Source organism: Lutjanus erythropterus, chromosome 15 (assembly GCF_056507025.1).
Source record: "Lutjanus erythropterus isolate fLutEry1 chromosome 15, fLutEry1.hap2, whole genome shotgun sequence".
In the NCBI taxonomy this organism is placed as follows: Eukaryota; Metazoa; Chordata; class Actinopteri; order Lutjaniformes; family Lutjanidae; genus Lutjanus; species Lutjanus erythropterus.
Genome location: NC_139331.1, coordinates 29494691 through 29511725, shown reverse-complemented (window position 1 = coordinate 29511725; position 17035 = coordinate 29494691). Strand labels below are relative to the sequence as shown.

The 17035-nt window shown below is 38.2% G+C and overlaps 1 protein-coding gene across 3 annotated transcripts in view; it reads left to right on the top strand.

The window, feature by feature from the left end:
- Positions 1 to 285: 285 nt before the first annotated feature.
- The window catches only part of ppp1r13bb (protein phosphatase 1, regulatory subunit 13Bb), a 43309-nt gene continuing 26559 nt past the window's right edge, over positions 286 to 17035 (top strand). For 2 of the 3 annotated variants that reach the window (XM_084736965.1, XM_084736964.1), the window contains exons 1-2: positions 286 to 671; positions 932 to 1103. In XM_084736965.1, coding sequence (XP_084593091.1) covers positions 1095 to 1103 — 9 coding nt within the window. In that variant the 5' untranslated portion in view covers positions 286 to 671; positions 932 to 1094. The remainder of the gene's footprint in view (positions 672 to 931; positions 1104 to 17035) is intronic. The other variant, XM_084736966.1, reaches the window with a different exon arrangement.

The following is a 17035-nucleotide window of genomic DNA, read 5'->3' as shown; positions in this document are numbered from 1 at the left end:
CGAGAGTAATCGTTTTAATTCAAACATAATATTTCCCTAACCCTAACCAACTGTTTCCTGTCCCTCAACCTACTCGGATCATAACCACATCATAGTCACGTTATAAAACAGAATTAATTTGTTAAAAGCGCTCAATGAAGAAACAAATCATACAAATCTCGCGAGAGTTTTTGCAAATCTAGGGTTTCCTTCTAGACACGCACGTTAAACCTGGTTGGTGACGTTACATTCCTGACATTCTACGTCGCTGACGTGACGCCCTGGCTGCTGCGGTGTAGCCCCGCCCCTCCTGCCGTCAACAACTGGATTCCAGCTATTTGTATTTTCGTCAACTAGCACTGTTAGCCTGCTAACGATGATTCATTGCGTTCGTAAAAAAACGAGCTAGCCAATCTGAATGGACGTTTGTTGTTTTTCGTTTGCTTGACACGCACCCCATCGATAGCTTGTGCCGATGTGCAGCCAATGCCAGCTAAAGGACCGACGAGAGCGGAGAGATCGCCGTGCATACCGTCCTTTAGCCGCCTGTGAAACCAGCTAACACGGCTAACACTTTACGTTAGCTGGCTGGCTGGCTGGCTGGCTGACAGCTGGCTCGGTTAGCTACGTGCCTTTTGACAGTAACGTAGCGAAGATTTACTCCCCGAAACAATGAATTGTCTCTGACATTGGTGAGTATAATTACCGTGTCATGACTTGTTAGTATAAATTAATTGCATGTCATTTGATTTCGCTCGTTTCAGCGTTGCTCTGCCAGCTAACTGCCAGGCTAACCAGCGGCTTGTTTGTAGCAGCAGCTGCTCGGAGCCACGCCTGGGCCATTTAAATGAATGTCTGCGGCTGAAAATATTTGGCGTTATTTTGGGTGTCAGTTACCGTGTGATGCTCCGCGTTACAGCGCTGAAAATAATTTCACTGTTATGGTTTGCAGAGAGGACTGAGGCCCAGTTGGTTGTCACATTGGAGTAACCAGAGCCCATAACTAGCAAGGTGGGTCTTGGTTGACTCTACGGTGGTGCCATCGAAGAGAAGTGGGTGAGCCGCAGTCAACTGACCGATGCACCCCTGGTTCTGACCTGCCAAGAGCTGCCAATATGATGCCGGTGAGTGCACACAACCTCTGCTCTCCCAGCATGAAAACTCTCATTTTTAACCTCCAGATCAGTGCCCTCACAATTAATTACTGGTCTAGCCACTTATGCACAAGTTAACCCCGTGTGCAAGGTGGAAATCATTATGCATTGTGTGGCATCTGGGGTTCATTTCATTTAATTTATTTTATTATATAGGGACAGTTTGAAACTAACATTACAAGTAAAACAAGACTACTAAGTATTATCTATAGACACTTCATCAATATCATCAAAAACCTTATTCAATGAAGTGTTCAGTGGTTTCATTTAAATCCCTTAAATGCAGACCACCATGAATGCACACAACGAATAAGCCTTTGTGCTGAAACAGCCTGTCATATCCACTGATAATGACACGTGCTGTGAATGACACACAGACAGCCAGTTGTTTGACAGGCGTGTTCTTCACTTGCGCCATTGACTTGTGACAACAACAGAAACAGCGTGGAGTGAGAAAATGAGTGCAGACGGTGAGGAAACTGTTAATAAAAAAAGGAGAGGTCAGCTTGCCAGTAGTCTCAATAACCAGAACAGTCCACAGGGGCTGACAGGACATTGTATTTTGTTTGTCATGTATAAAATGATTTTGGCTTACATTGCAGACTATTTACTCATACAGTAGAATTTGTAATTGTAGTGCTCAGCATATAGGAGAAATATTTAATGTTTATTCAAATTTATCATAAAATGATCATTGTATTTCATCAGTGATTAAATACTCACTTCTCTGAAGTCAGCATGTTCTCTTTCTATTTTGGGCCACAATAACTGTTTTATTTGGTCTGTTTTACATTAATTTCAAGTTAATGCCAAGTACGTTTCATAGGAAATTATTATTAATATTTTATGAGGAGTAGATGTTTATAATGGTTAAACTGAGCAATATGTCAATGGAGTCTGGCAGAAGGCAGGCTGCCACTGAACTACAACACCAGAGTGTGTATTTTCAGAGCACTGGGCTTTTGTTTTCACGGTAACAGGCTTATCTTTATATTGACAGACAACTGACAGCTATAAACAGCTGATCAACTTAGAGTGTAGGACTCACCATCACTTTTTAATGTCACATTACAATGTTGTGCTTGTCTTGCACTCCTGCAGTGTTCCTGCAGCCTGCCTGAGCTTCCTCAAGCCTGGAGAGGAGGGGGCACGGAAAACAGCTCATTTAACCTTAGACTCTATATTAAATAGGATTTCAACCTATTTAATATATAGACGGTAGCTCCAACTCGCTCTTTTGACTGAAGTACTCATTTTTGGATGCGCAGTTGTTATATATTGCTCTTTTAAGATTACACAAGTGGTTGCAGGTGTGTCCTTCGATCAGATAGTGTTTATAGCCTGTTTGTAATGTGTAACGAGGGATCTCATTCCAGATTTTAGCGTGTGTGTGAAAAAAAGAAATGTCTGACCATAGTTGTTTTTGTAAGCTGGTGCTGAAATAGGTGCATGTGAGACTGATCTAATGATGGGTTCCTGTCGTGTGTTGTGTCTTGGAAGAAGGGCAGTGTCGGAGAGGAGTTATTGTTTTGGATCTTATTCACAAGTGATGCTCGTGTGCTTGCTCGGCCTAGAAATATAAAAGTAACAGATTTCATTTGGTAACCCAAAAATCAAACCATAATCATTTTAATGTTCTGCAATAAAAATTAAATGATTTTTTTTAAAACTGTCATTACCTCCTAACATTGCAAATTATCTGGCAATTGCAATATTAGTCAAAATAATCACAATTAGATATGTTTTCAAAATCGTTCAGCCAACAAAGAGCTTATTTGTCAATTCCTTGATTATCAGTGTTGCACTGCGACACAGCTAATCTGGAAGTGACATCAGCTCGTAGAGTAAAAAGCTTAACTTTATCTACTACGACTTTATCTGTTGTACAGTGTCTCTGCAGCCTGACTCCATAGCCGCAGGACTTACATTTTTCATGTTGATGGTTACAATGACTGCAACAGAAGGAAAGGGAAATGTACACAGTGCTTAACTTGATGAACAGGTGCTGTGGTGTATCTGAAGTCTGTTTGCTTTAAGCACAAGGGATTAAATGTGTTTTCATCATAAAATTGAAGATGTAGTCCATGTTAGCAAGAACTGAACAAGTACATCACTGTACATCAGAAGAGAACATGTAAACTTCACACAGTCTGCTTAAAGTAACGTAGCAATTGTGCGTCCAAAAATCAGTACTGCAGTTAAAATAGTGAGTTGGAGCCATTAACAGTGTAAAAAATAGGTTGAAATCCTATTTAATATATGATTTATGGTTAAAGCGAGTAGTTCCCCCCGCCCCCTCCTCCCCAGACTTGAGGAAGCTCAGGCAGGCTGCGGGAGCGCTGCAGGAGCGCAACATTGCAAACTGACAATAACACGCAGCTCTGAGTCTTTCAGTGTAAATTGATCAGCTGTTTATAACTGTCAGTTGTCTGTCAATGCGAAGCTAAGCCCGTTATCCTGAAATCAAAAGCTCACTGCTCCTTCTAAAAGATTGTTAGTGATTTCTCACGACTCATAAACAGACGCTAACTCATTCGGCAAACATTCAGCTTTAATTTGAACTCTGATTAACGTGAAAGTCAGACACCACGGCTGTAGGATTGTTGTCAGAGAAGTATTTCAACATAGCATTGTTTCCTTAATTTTTGATGAGTTCATGTCATTTGATGATTTATTACAGTATATATATTTTACAGATTTCTCTTTTAATAATGAATCTGTTTTGAATGATTGGATCAAAATCATTGCTATATTTAGCGAGGTACAGTAGTCTTTGTTGGCCTGTATATTGAATCAAGAACTGTTTTCATTCTGTTGTTTGGTGTTATTGTTAAAGATGCTCTGTGTTGCAGAGAGTAGAATACCTGAATGGGGGTTTATGGGGAGCTCTTTTGTTATCTTTAGTGCTGAGAATGCAGTGATTTATTGAGAGAGAAGCGATTGCAGTCCCTTTGGCCTTCAGGGAGGGGAACATGAACTCAGATGCAGGATAAGTTCACAGTAGGTTCAGTCAGGTGTCGTCATACACGGAGGTTATTCAGTTTGTCCTTATTACAATAGCTTCACACAACACACCTCCAGAGAGGCGTGTAGGCTTTCAGGAGAACATAGTAACAGAGCAGTAACTCCATACTGCTGAGGCCGTCGCGGGATTGACTGCGATGGTAGCCTCCGTGGACGTTCGTACCCTGTGGCACCAACAGGCTATCAGAGTCAAAGAGCCAGTCGAGCAGAGAGGCAGCCCTGCACTCGGGTCTCGCGTGACTCCGGCAGCCAATGAGACCTTGGCAGATCTAGGTCTGTGTGGCTGCGTCGACTAATGCTCTGTTGTTAAGGGGAACTTTTGAGCTGAGTAGATTGTCAAGTGGCATTAATCTCACACAGTGGAGCTGGGCAGAGCGTGACTTACAGGAAATGTAAACATTGCATCTTATCGCCGCTTTGACCGTTTTTGGAGGTGTGCTAGTTCAAAATGACATCACAGTCATATCATAAAGCAGTCAAGAGTGAAATGTCACAAGTTTAATGGATATACACATATGGTACGGTTTATAATAATCAAACAAACAATAAAATTATGATTATGTCTACTAACTGTTAGTAATACTATACTAATTTATGCCATCTCATCATTAGTTTGTGTGACATAAAATAATGAGTTTATATATAAATTCTATATTGTGTCATAGGTATATAAGAGACCATCACAGCTGGATTCTGATTCAGGTTATTGTTGCACAAATTATAATATTTTATATACTATATTAAGTATTTGTCAGTGATTACTAAATGATTTGTAAACTTTAAAGATATAATTACACAGAGATCTGGACCAGGCATTTTTTTTAACACTTTGTTAATAGCTAATAATTAGTTTGTAAACCTACAAACATTATTTCCTTATTTGTTTATGATTGTTTGGTTGTTTACCATTTATTGATGACTGTGAACAGATGAAAATAGTAAGACCTAGTTATTGATTCATTTAACAACCCCACCTGTTTAAAACTGGAAGATCTCTTTTTTAAAAACTTGTTTAATAAGTATACATTATTAGTTGGACATATAATGGACATCAGCTTTCAGTCAGAGGGACACATCCTTTTTTTGTCTTGTAGTGACCTCATATGTTGCCATGTGTCTGTCCTCAGGTCATCGTAACTATTGATACTTAAGTACTTTTCAATAACATACTTGACCTTTTACAAACAAATGTTCTCCTATTTTTGTTTGTCCCGACTATTTTTTCTTACTTTGTTTGTACCCCTTGATGTCTTGGTTTTCACAGATGACTTATTGTTTATGACACAAGGAAGCTCAGTTTAAAAAATATTCAAATGTTTATTTTTTATTCAATTGCTTAGGGGGTTTAAACTGCTAGTTGGAGGACAAAGCAGTCAAAGAACTAAATACATTAATAAATAATACTGTTAGTTAAATATTTAAAATAAAAGTATTAAAAGAAATAAAAAATATTTTCTTTTACTCTCTCACTTCAGCTGCTGTTGTCAACAAAAGCAAATATGTTTCTTGATAGAAATCTGAAAGGAGTTTGTGCTTGATGGCTATTAGACACATAAGCTCTACTAGATTAGTCTGTAATAGCAAAGCCAGTGTAGTTATAACTTGGGTTATCCAGCTTAATAACAGAACATGTCCTTAGAACATCTTTTTAAAAATTTCATTTTGGGTCTAAGACATCCTGTGTGCACCAGTGTGCAAGTGTCCAGCTAAAGGACAGATGTTGAAAAACATCCCTCTTATCTCATGCATATATAAAACACAGCAGCATTATTTTTTTCCCCCAGTTTTCGGAAACCGCCTCTGATCCCATTTATTTCACATCATTTGTCACATCATTACCTCGTCTTTCCCCCATATGGTTCAGTGCCATTTCAGCCAGATGGGCAGATGTTGGGCTTATTTTGTCTGCATGAAATGTCTAGATTACATTATTAGTCAAGAATGTCAAAGGCAACCTTCTCGTGTCCGAGTGAATAGGTGTGTTGGATTTAGCTATGATTGAGCCATTTGTGTGTTTGACCAAACGATGAAGCAAAATCATCTCAAACTCTGTTTATTTGGGCTCATACGGGGGATAGAAGTCCTTGAAAACATTTGAATTTTACTGGCTTTTTTTTTGGGTTGAAAAGTGCTGTCGAGAGCCCAATTCCTTTTTCCTTTCGTACAAAATGAGTAAACTTTACTTTTGAAACGAGGGCCAAATCCTCGAGCAGCCTTCTATAAAGTCCTCACATGTAACGTTACACTAAAACTGGCTGTAAGTTTGTTTAGCTGGGGAATTTGCAGGCTAAATGATTTGATGTTTTTTAAATGCTTAAACAGTGTTTATTGTACACTTTGGAATTTGGCTTTGTGCTTGGTTACAGTTATTTACTGTTCAATCTGTAATATCTGTACTGTAATAAATCATAAAATGAACATGATATGTCATCAGAGATTAAGGAAACAACTTCAGGTTAAACAGAGCTCAAATTAATGCAGAATGTTTGCTGAATGAGAACGTGTGTCTTTATGAGTCGAAAGAAATCATTTATAATAATGTAGATCTTCATAACAGTTAAATTGATCAACATGTTAATGGAGTCTGGCAGGCAAAAGGCTGGCAGTCACTGAGCTCAAACTCCAGGGTGTGTATTTTTGGAGCAGTGGGCTTTTGTTTTAGGGTTAACAGGCTTAGCTTTACATTTAGAAACAACTCAACCGACACTATGACTCAGGTTTGCCTGTCATTGTTAAAATACAGTGTTGCGCTCGTCTTGCGCAGTTTTCCTGCAGCCTGCCTGAGCTTCCTTGAGTCTGGGGAGGAGGTGGTGGGGGAAATGACTCGCTTCAACCACAAGCTGTATATTAAATAGCAATACAATCCTGTGTAATATGCAGTCTATGGTGCAAACTTGCTATTTGGACTGCTGTTGTTGACATGCGGTTGTTACACATTGTTCCTTTTAAATATATATATTTTTGCCTTAAATCTGAGGCATTTGTGGAAGGTCTTTTCATGAAAAAACGGCATTTCAGTTAGCTTTTAGGAAGATTTCTGCTCTATCTCTCTTCTCCACTGTGGGTACCTCTGTGTGAGTAAATGAGTGACAGGATTTGTGAGAAGACGAGACTGTTTGACTCATCCTGCTGGAGATCAGGCCAGCCAAGCATCCCTCTTTCTCTCTCAGAAGTTAAATGATAAATGCCCCTCTCCTCTCCAGATGATGCCCACTGTAGCATTACGCATCATGCGAGAGGGATACTGATTGTTTCTAGTCACGTACAGCCGACATACAGTACGAGGAAGATCCCCTTCTTGCGTCTATGTTATTGCCCTCACCCACTTGCCAGATACAGCTGTGGCCAAACTATTTCTCATTAGCAGGGAGTCGTCGGTGTTGCAGCCGCTGGCACAACCCAGGGACAATTTTCGAGTAGACACACTTGTCTGCACCCTCCTCCGCCCACTACCCAGTGACTCCCTCTCTGTCTTTCTCTCTTTCTCTCACTGTTTGTTTCTCTCCAGCTCTCTCTCTCTCATCCCCCCTCCCTCCCTGAAATACACATACAGCAAGTGTTTTTTCCTCCTCTCAAGTCTCCTCTGCAGCACTTTTCCAAAGCACGCACCACTGTCTGTTTCAGAGGTCTGCTAAGGATGGCATAACAATTAAGTCTCATGCCTGCAAAAGCGGCAGCGCTATGATGAAGAGGTTTGTGACTATAGTGTTACGCGGCCTCGTCAGCCTCTCCAAGGAAAACCCCATTTGGGCAAAGGAGCACCACCGGCCGCCAAAGAAGGAGATCAGGAGGAAACGCAGGGCAGTCAAAAGAGCCAAGACCATGGGCAGACGCAACTTAGTGAGGGCGGTTGGTATTTCTCCAGTGGTCAGTCGGCTGGATCACTGGGGTTTCTGTTTTCTATGCTGTAGCTCTCTTGGGTGTTTATTCACATCATTTGGTAGTTTCTGTTCATGTGAAGGTATATTTTGGAATATTCAGCTTTGGGTTTTTGCAAACAGTTTAAATAAGGCCCAAGTTTGCACCTTAGTTCTGTTGTCTGATTGATTAATTGCGTGTCTTTAGCTAATTGAAGGTTTATTTTGATATCCTCTATAGGATATTTAGCATGTAGGTCTTTGGTGAACTGATTTGATTGCTGGAGTGCAGAGTATCGTTAAGAAAATTCAGTATCTGCCCTGGTAGCAATACCTCGACTTTGATACCAGTCCCTAAACAATACTTTTTTTTAATATTAATTTTATAAATTCCATTTTAACAACATAAAAATTACATTGTCCATTATGTTAAAAAAAATCTTAAGTGTCATTTTTTGGCTCCCTTAACACTCTAAAATACACAGAAAAATAAAAACCTATTTACCACAGCGTCATTAAGATAAGTTAAGTTCTCTCTCTCACCACCTTTATGTTTGAGTTCTTTGGCATTTTGCCACTCACATAAAAAACAAACCACAACATGGAGATTTACTCCTAAGGTGTTGAAATTTGGTATTGAATGACAAGGCATTTTTTGATACTCAATAGTATTGAAGCAGTTCTGTCTGTGCCTTAGAAGAAGTTTGATATCCACCTCCTTGTTTATTGCTACAATATATATATATTTCTTAATATTGAACACTTGCAAAGTGGTGATACCAAAAACTCAAGGTGCTGTTATACCACAATTTAAAAAGTCCCCAAAAGTATATTTTCGCAGTTTTAAAAAACACAAAGACAGGGTTTAACGGTGAGGATTTTTTTTAACTTGCCTGATCAGAAATCTACTTGCCCAAAGTAATTTTTTACTTGCCCCAGCCCAAATTGTTTTATTTATTAGCAGTTATCAACAGGAAAAACTAAAGTTGAGTCAAGGTGATGCTTTTAAATACTTTGTTTTGTCTAAAACCCAAAGATATTCAGTGTAATGTGATAACAAACAGGGAAAAAGCAGGGAAATCTCCTTATTTGAGAGACTTAGTACAGCATTTTCTGCCATTTCTTGCATAAAACTTTACTTTTACCTTAATGATTAATTATCAGAATAGTTTAGTAATTACTTTTTACCTCTTGCCTGGTTGAGCAAGTGAGTTGCTAGATTTACTTGCCCCAGGCAAGCAGGCAATCCATGTTGTTGAGCCCTGAAAGAAAAATGCCAATTCAAAATAAGTGTCCTTTTAAATAATAAATTGGTTGAGTACAGCATTTTTTGTATGTATAAGATTGTTTTTTTTTCTTTTAATTTGAAGTGCTTGAGCTTTCCTTCTTTAATGAAATAATAATGAAAGTAGCCAGTCATGACTTAAGCATGTGCAAAAAATGGCATGAATTGTCTTTGGCGATGATTGCTTGAATTATGTATTAAATTCAGTTGCAAAACAAGAACAATGCAGGAGTCAGTCGGCTATCAGGAAACACACTGTTACCTTGAATGAATTACAGATCTCTCTGGGTTTAAACATTGTTAGAAACATTTGGGATAATTATCGCCAACTATTATGCAAACAGATTTTTGAGTAGTAAAAAAAGTCAAAATTCTCTGATTTCAGCTTCTCAAATGTGAAGAACACATTTGAGGTTGCATCTTGGACTTAGGTAAACACTGATCAACGTTTTTCACCATTTTCTGACATTTTATGGGCCAAGCAGTGGCTCGATTAATAGAGAAAATCAGTCGGATTAATCGGTAATGGAAATGATCATTAGTTCCAACCCTATATTCGATAAGTTGTCCTATTCCTATTGAACACTGTCGTAAAACAGAAATTTAAATAAAGTATAAACTATTTCCACCAGAACAAATTCAAATAATGGCATCTTTTTTTTCTGTATTCAAACTGATGTTCTTACTGGCCTCACTGGGCTGTTTTGTGTTCAATATTTTTCTTCCTGTACCATGTTGTATCTTATTATGCAGCTGCCAGCACTCCAACATCCCTTGGGGATTAGCAAAGTAATTATCTATCAGTAAAATGTGAACATAACTAGTCTCCAGCTTAGTTACAACACTTTCTATTTCACTTTCTTATTTTCCCTTAATGCTCCTGCACATCAGGTCCCAAAGATGACATCCATTACTAGTCGATGTGGACAACAGATCCTAATAACCATAAGAAACAACATAGATGGAGGGTTTAGTTGGATATGTGAATATAAGTGTCTCGGCTCCAGTACCATTTCACCACATATGATTTCAGAATTTGACAAAATGTGAGCTCTTGGGCTTTAATTCAGCTGAGTGAAGTCACAGAAGCTCCCACGCACAAGTGACCATATTGTTTTAGTCGGGCTGCTGCAGAAAATGTCAATGAATCACACAGTTGCATCATTACAATGGATGAGTCACTTGTCTCACAGAAACTCCCAGAGTAATGATCTATAGGTGGCCCGGTGTCTAAATTTAGATAACATGTGACAGCAGCATGCACTGACAATTATTGTAGCCACACAAACCGTTATGCATCAATGAAACCTGACTGAATTTGAGTACCTACTAAATTATGCATGTCTACATTTAGTATGCATTTAATAGTGAACTATATTGGTTTGGATATAGTCCTAGGCCTGTCATGATTAAGTAAGTATCAACAGCACATTGCCAACATACAGGGCTGCGCCCAGGCAGCACACTTCACCTGGAACACAAGCTGCAGCTAAAACACCTCGCTCACGTTCTCCAAAAGCATTTTAAAGACAGAGTTTTGTGTTTTTGGCTCTTTATAATGGCTTATATAAATTATGAGGCCAGGAATTTCATGGTGGCTGTGCCATGTCAGTTCTGGCTCATGCCCCTCAAACAAATCGTATTCCCTGCGGCCACAGCTGCGTCGATGCTCTGCCTGCACCATATGAACCTCTGGAAAACCACTGGGCTGTTTTGTGTGATGACTTCCAGCAGAGAGAACAGGAGAGGCAGTGAGTGAATATGGACAAAAGTGTCGACATGATATAAACTTTATTTGATCATGAAGCCTGATGTTACTCGACAGTTCTGTGGCTGCAGACTGGTGTCTGTTAACAGTGACAAACGGGTAGATTTGTGTGATATATGCCTCTATGAAACATCTGTATTTCCACGCATGCATGTCTACGTCCTGTCTCTCTCTATGGAAGCCCATTTCTGCCAATGTGCTGGGGGCGAAAAAAAGATCCTGTAAGTCATTACAATAAGAAACATTCTCAAATGAATGAATTAGTGTCTCAACATAATGATCTTGTAAAATAATTTGCCAACTTCTCCTAATAATGTTGTAGTTTAGTTAGGTTTTTACTTTAAAGAGAAAAACTGTGGCACTGTCACATTAAGGCACAAAGAAGCCTAATAAAGAGTCTTCTATATGTCACAGCAACCCTTTGAATTTGAGTTTGGTCCAGCCATATACTAGGGTTCACACAGTCTTGATTCTTTATATAAATAATTAGCCCTTAGTCTGTAAGCTTGATGCTAAGACGTAATTGGAATTCCTATTGATGCACAAAAAAATCAGCATAATGATTGCATTAATATTATCTTAACAAACAGACGCATTTTACTTCACATGCTTAACATAAAACAGCATGTGCAGATTTTCAGCCATATGTCCCTTCTGCTTTGTGGAGACTAATAGCTACTGATTTTACTTTTACTTTTTTTTTAAATTCTTTTTGCTTAGGCACTGTAAAAAATAAAAAGCTAGCAGGTATGGCTGCACAACATGGCAAAAAAAAAAAAAAAAAATCACATTGACACAGTTAGCGGGAATGAAAGTTTTTGCATCACAATTTTAATTTTCACTGAAAAACTATTCAAATAAAAACGATTTAGCAGGAGGTGTTTGGTCTTTGTTTGGTACTAGTTTGATTTGACATTGTAGACTGGTTTGACATTGTGAGCAATATGTAAACAAAGTGTTGGGATTACTGGTCTAGATGGCCCTTTGATCGTGTAGGTAATGTAGAGCTGCAACTATTATTCCATTAGTTGTCGACTTAAATTAATCACCAGCTATTCAGGTAATCAATTAATCAGTTTGAGTCATTTTTATGAAAAAATTCTCTGATTTCAGCTTCTTAAATGTGAATATTTTCTGTTTCTTTTTTCCTCTATGACAGTAAACTGAATGTCTTTGGATTGTGAACAAAACACGACATTTGAGGACGTCACCTTGGGCTTTGGGAAACATTGAACAACATATTTTTCATTATTTTACAGACCAAACAACTAAAGGTTTTATAAAGAAAACAATTGACAGATTAATCGACAGTGAAAATAATCATTAGTTGCAGCCTCAAAGTAATGATTTCACTTTACGTCTTGATTACTTGGTTTTCTTTGCATTATATTTGAATTCGTTCCTGGTGCAAATCCTTCCTGTTATGATATGTTTAACCAGCGACACGTGTCCAAATCTGAAAAAGGTGAACAGGTTAAAAGCAAACTGCCTGAATACAATACTCTGTTTACTCACAACTGAGTGAACTCGCACCGAACTCGCATGAAGACCACAATAAACTCTGTCTTTTCAAACACAGCCAACATTTTAACTGCATCCCTCCAAACTTTCGGCTTTGGTATTGATATTTTCCCCTCACAGTCACACACAGTCCTGTTTTTCTGTAGTGACACAGAAAGTGAGGCCTGTCACATGAAGCAGGAAGGCACACCTCAACCCCCCGGAGCGCTTCGTGCCACAGAAAACAATAAAAACCTGTGTGCCACCACAGAAGGAAAAACACATCATGCAGATATGCTGTAATCATGAATGTACAGGAGTTCTGTTTGGCTTGTTCTCATCACCCAAAAACTGAAGAGCAAATAAGTGAATGTTAATGTGCACTGGTTTAAACAAGGAAGATTGAAAACAGTATCTTATTAATTTTTTTATATGTTTCAGCCTCACAGTTAGAGTTTGATGGTGATCATTCAGTGTATATAGATGTTTTGAGAGGACATTATCCACTTCTCCTCTCATCCTGTATTTTGGCTTTATTCAACCAAGATGTTTAATAATCTCATCACAGGATCCACAGAGTTGTTTACCCAGAAAATTAGTTGCGAAATTGTGAAAATTTGACATTTTGCAACCTAAATTCAAAGTGGATCAGTATTTTTCTTATGCCCTATTTAACCGAGAGAGTCAATATTTTGGAATGACTGAATCTTCTTAGATATGTTTTTATCAGCTTGGACCATCTGGATTTGGGTTGTGTTTTTTTTTTTTTGCCTTCTCTCAGCTTTCTTCCTTTAGGGGTAGCATTTGACATACATTGGAAATTGTGTGTGTGTGTGTGTGTATGTGTGTGTATGTGCATGCATATGTGTATGTGGTAGTTTGAGGTTTAATGGTCTGTGTGCTGATTAGAGTAAAAGAAAAATCTAATTGCATCCACTATGCTTCAGTGTTGTTCATATGATGATAAAAGTTCTACGTTCCAGATGGATAATGCACACACAGTGCATGCACTATATGCTGATCAAGAAAAAGTATATACAGTAAATTCAAGTTACAGATGCTGGCTTTTAAAGTTAGTGCTGGTAACAACTTGGATGGTCCTTTTCCTCTTTAGCCTGGAGGACAAGACGTCCGTGATTCCAAAAACCAGTCTGTAATGTGGACTCGTCAAACCACAGAACAGTTTTCCACGTTGCGTCAGTCCATTTCAGATGAGTTTGGACCCAGAGAAATCTGCAGTGTTTCTGGATGTTGTTGATATGTGGCTTTGACTTTGCATGGTACAGCAACAAACTGTGTCTACTGACAACGGTTTTCCAAAATGTTCCCGAGCCCATGTAGTGTTCTTTATACAATTAGGTGGGTTTTCAATGCAGTGGCAACTCAGAGGTCAAAGTTCACGGCATTCAGTGGTGGTCTTCGACCTTGCCCCTGACTTGTAGAGCAGGTGTTTTTATAGCATTCCACAATTTTCCCAGTCTTTTGTTGCTCCTGTCCCAACTTTTTTGGAACATGCTGCCGGCATCAAATTCAATGTAAGTTTATCTTTTATATTTGCAAATCATTGCATTATGTTTTTATTATATTTTAAACAACATCCCAACTTTGGATGTTGGCCCAAATACTATAAGAAACTAACCCAGAAAATTTTAATTTATATCACAGTTTCAGTGTTGGTTTAAAAAGAAATTTCCCCAAATTGGTCAGCCCCAGCGATTTGTTCAGTCAGTCAGTCAGCTGGTTGATTAATCACCCAATCATTTCAGCGCTTGTATCCAAGCACAAGACACAAACTTTGCAGGCAGTGCTGTATGGAGTAGTCCAAAGGTCATATACACATTGCAGCCACTTTTCCTTGTCAGGTACATCAGAGCACTTTCAGCCCTCTGAACACTCTCAGGTGATTGCTTGAAGAGGCTGCATTTAGGTCCTGTGGTAGAAATTTCTGGATATGACGTAGGGCTGAGCAATATGCAAAAAAAAAATAGCAGTTATTTTGACAGATATTGTGATGCAATATGAGTCATAATTTTAGTGGGAATGGTAATTTTTGCATTTAATTTTCACTGAATAAATAAATGTTGATGATTGGGACTGATTCGATCCAGTATCTGTATTGAGGCCTGATATTGACGTAGAGCATTGATCAGACTTGCAACACCAACATCAGGCTTTTTCTATTTGTAAATGCTTTCACCATGCATTGTGAATTGAGCACATGCATGGCTGGCTGCTTTTATTCTGTTCAAGTAAAGAAGGAAAGCAGAAGCACTTTAAGTGACAAGGAAAAACACATTTTATACAAACAAAAATTCTGTAAACATCAGATTTATTATTTAATGAAGGACTTTTTTAAAATTGTCCTTTTTCTTTGCATTTTAATATCGTGGTAAATATTGTATTGTGGACTTCTTATTCTGGTACACCGTACCGTGAGTTTGTGACATTGTTACATCCCCAGAGCAAACACATTACAAACACTGACATTAGCATTATGGAGTGGCAAACTTTATCAGTGCATCATGGGGAATTATGCAAATGAGCTCACAGCTATGCATGTGAATGTTACAAGCGATAATCCTACAGTGCCCCACAAGTTTCAGGCTCATGTATTCTTACTACTTCTACCACTACTACTGCAAATAATGCTAATAATACTAATAAAAATAATATTAATAATGATAATAATTATTATAACAAATAATCATAAACGTCAGGAAAAAAAGAGTGCTAGTATTGGTGCAGTATCAGTATTGGCAGATACCCAAATGTAGATATTAGAATTGGATGGGAACTGGAAAAAAAAGTGTAATCTTTGGCTGGGGTCTGTTATGTCTGGAGAATGTGATCTATAGACCAGGGCATCTGTGTAACGCACCACAATGCTTCATTTATAATCTGACATTGTTACAGATTGTACGTTTATCAAAAAAACTGCAGCTACTGCAATTTGGATATTGCATTTGTTTTTTTGTGATTCCACTAATATTTCAGTTAATTAATCAGCTCTGCGATAAAGGACTGTCTAATTTAGGGGAAATAGTGTAACTAATAGGAGATTTTGGTTCTTTGCTTCAATTATAGATTGGTTTATTTGACAGTGTAGACTCTGGTTTGACATTGTGCGCCATATGTAAACAGTGTTGTAGTTACTGATCTAGTTGGCCCGTTCACAGTGGAAGTAATGTTTAATTTTAAGTTTTAATAACTTGCTTTTCTTTGCATTGCGCTTGAACAGTTTCTTGGCTTTGATCCTCCCTGTTATGGCACATGTAAGTTGTTAAACTGGTTAAAAGCAAGCTACTATAATTCAAGCAATCCAGATTTCCCTTCTCTACCCTGTTTACTGACAACTAACTGAACTTGCATAAAGGCCATGATGAAGTCTGTCTTTTCAAACGCAGCTAACGTATAATAGCAATTAATATTCAGAGTAATGGTTCAGCCCTAATTTGTAGGAGTGTCTAGTTTGTGCTGTGACCTGAGATGTCTCTGAGCCCTTCACGGTTGGCTTATTTTATGTTGGGAGGCTCATAGGTGCCCGGAGGTACAGATAAGATGGTCCTTGGAGAGATTCCAGACTCCCTTGATAATAACGACATAAACTGAGAGTTACCCATATTGTGTACCTCCTCCCAAGCTGTGTGATATGCAGTTGGTGTCTGGCTGTGTCCATTCATACACGAAGGACCAAGATCTTCTCAGTTGGCTGTTCGTGTCATTCCTTTAATCATGAAAGTGCAGATTGACCAGAAGTACAAATTGTCCATGTCAGGTTCATTTAAGTTCATTTTGGTCCTAATCCTATTTACTGTCCTCTGCCAACACAGGGTGCATTAAATACTCTTAAATTTAGTTTGGGAAGGTCTCAAAGCTGCAGAAAGGCATTTTTAACTGGTTATAAATTAGTGTTAGCGATTTAAAAAGAAAATAATTTTGGATATCATATGGTGACATGGTCTAAGCGTTGTCTTATCATGGTTTTAGAGGTTGCATTATAGAAAAGTGGTGTAATTTTCTGAACCTACTTACTCAGTTTTAGTTGTTCTATTATTTGCCTTTACACACTTACATACATTGTAACACTAATTATATTCACATTACGGATGATTATCTATCAAAAATCTTATTGTGTTTACGTGGTGTTACATACTGTTGCAATGATGATATTGAGGTATTTGGTCAAATGTATCATGATATTTGATTTTCCACAGCACAACCCTGTTGTTTACTTTGTTTGAGAATGAACGGTATATTATTATACTATTGTATATCGTGGATTAGCCTAAAAATATTTAGATATTGTTTATAAGCCGTATCACCCAGTCCTAAGAAGAGATTAATAAACAGTGGCTTAAAAAGCCTAATTTGATTTGCTGAAACACGTAGCCACCCCTGTATTGAAGGTTGTATAGAGAACAGATCTGCGCTTTTCTCAGATGTTCATTGACTCAACGTGTCCTGAATC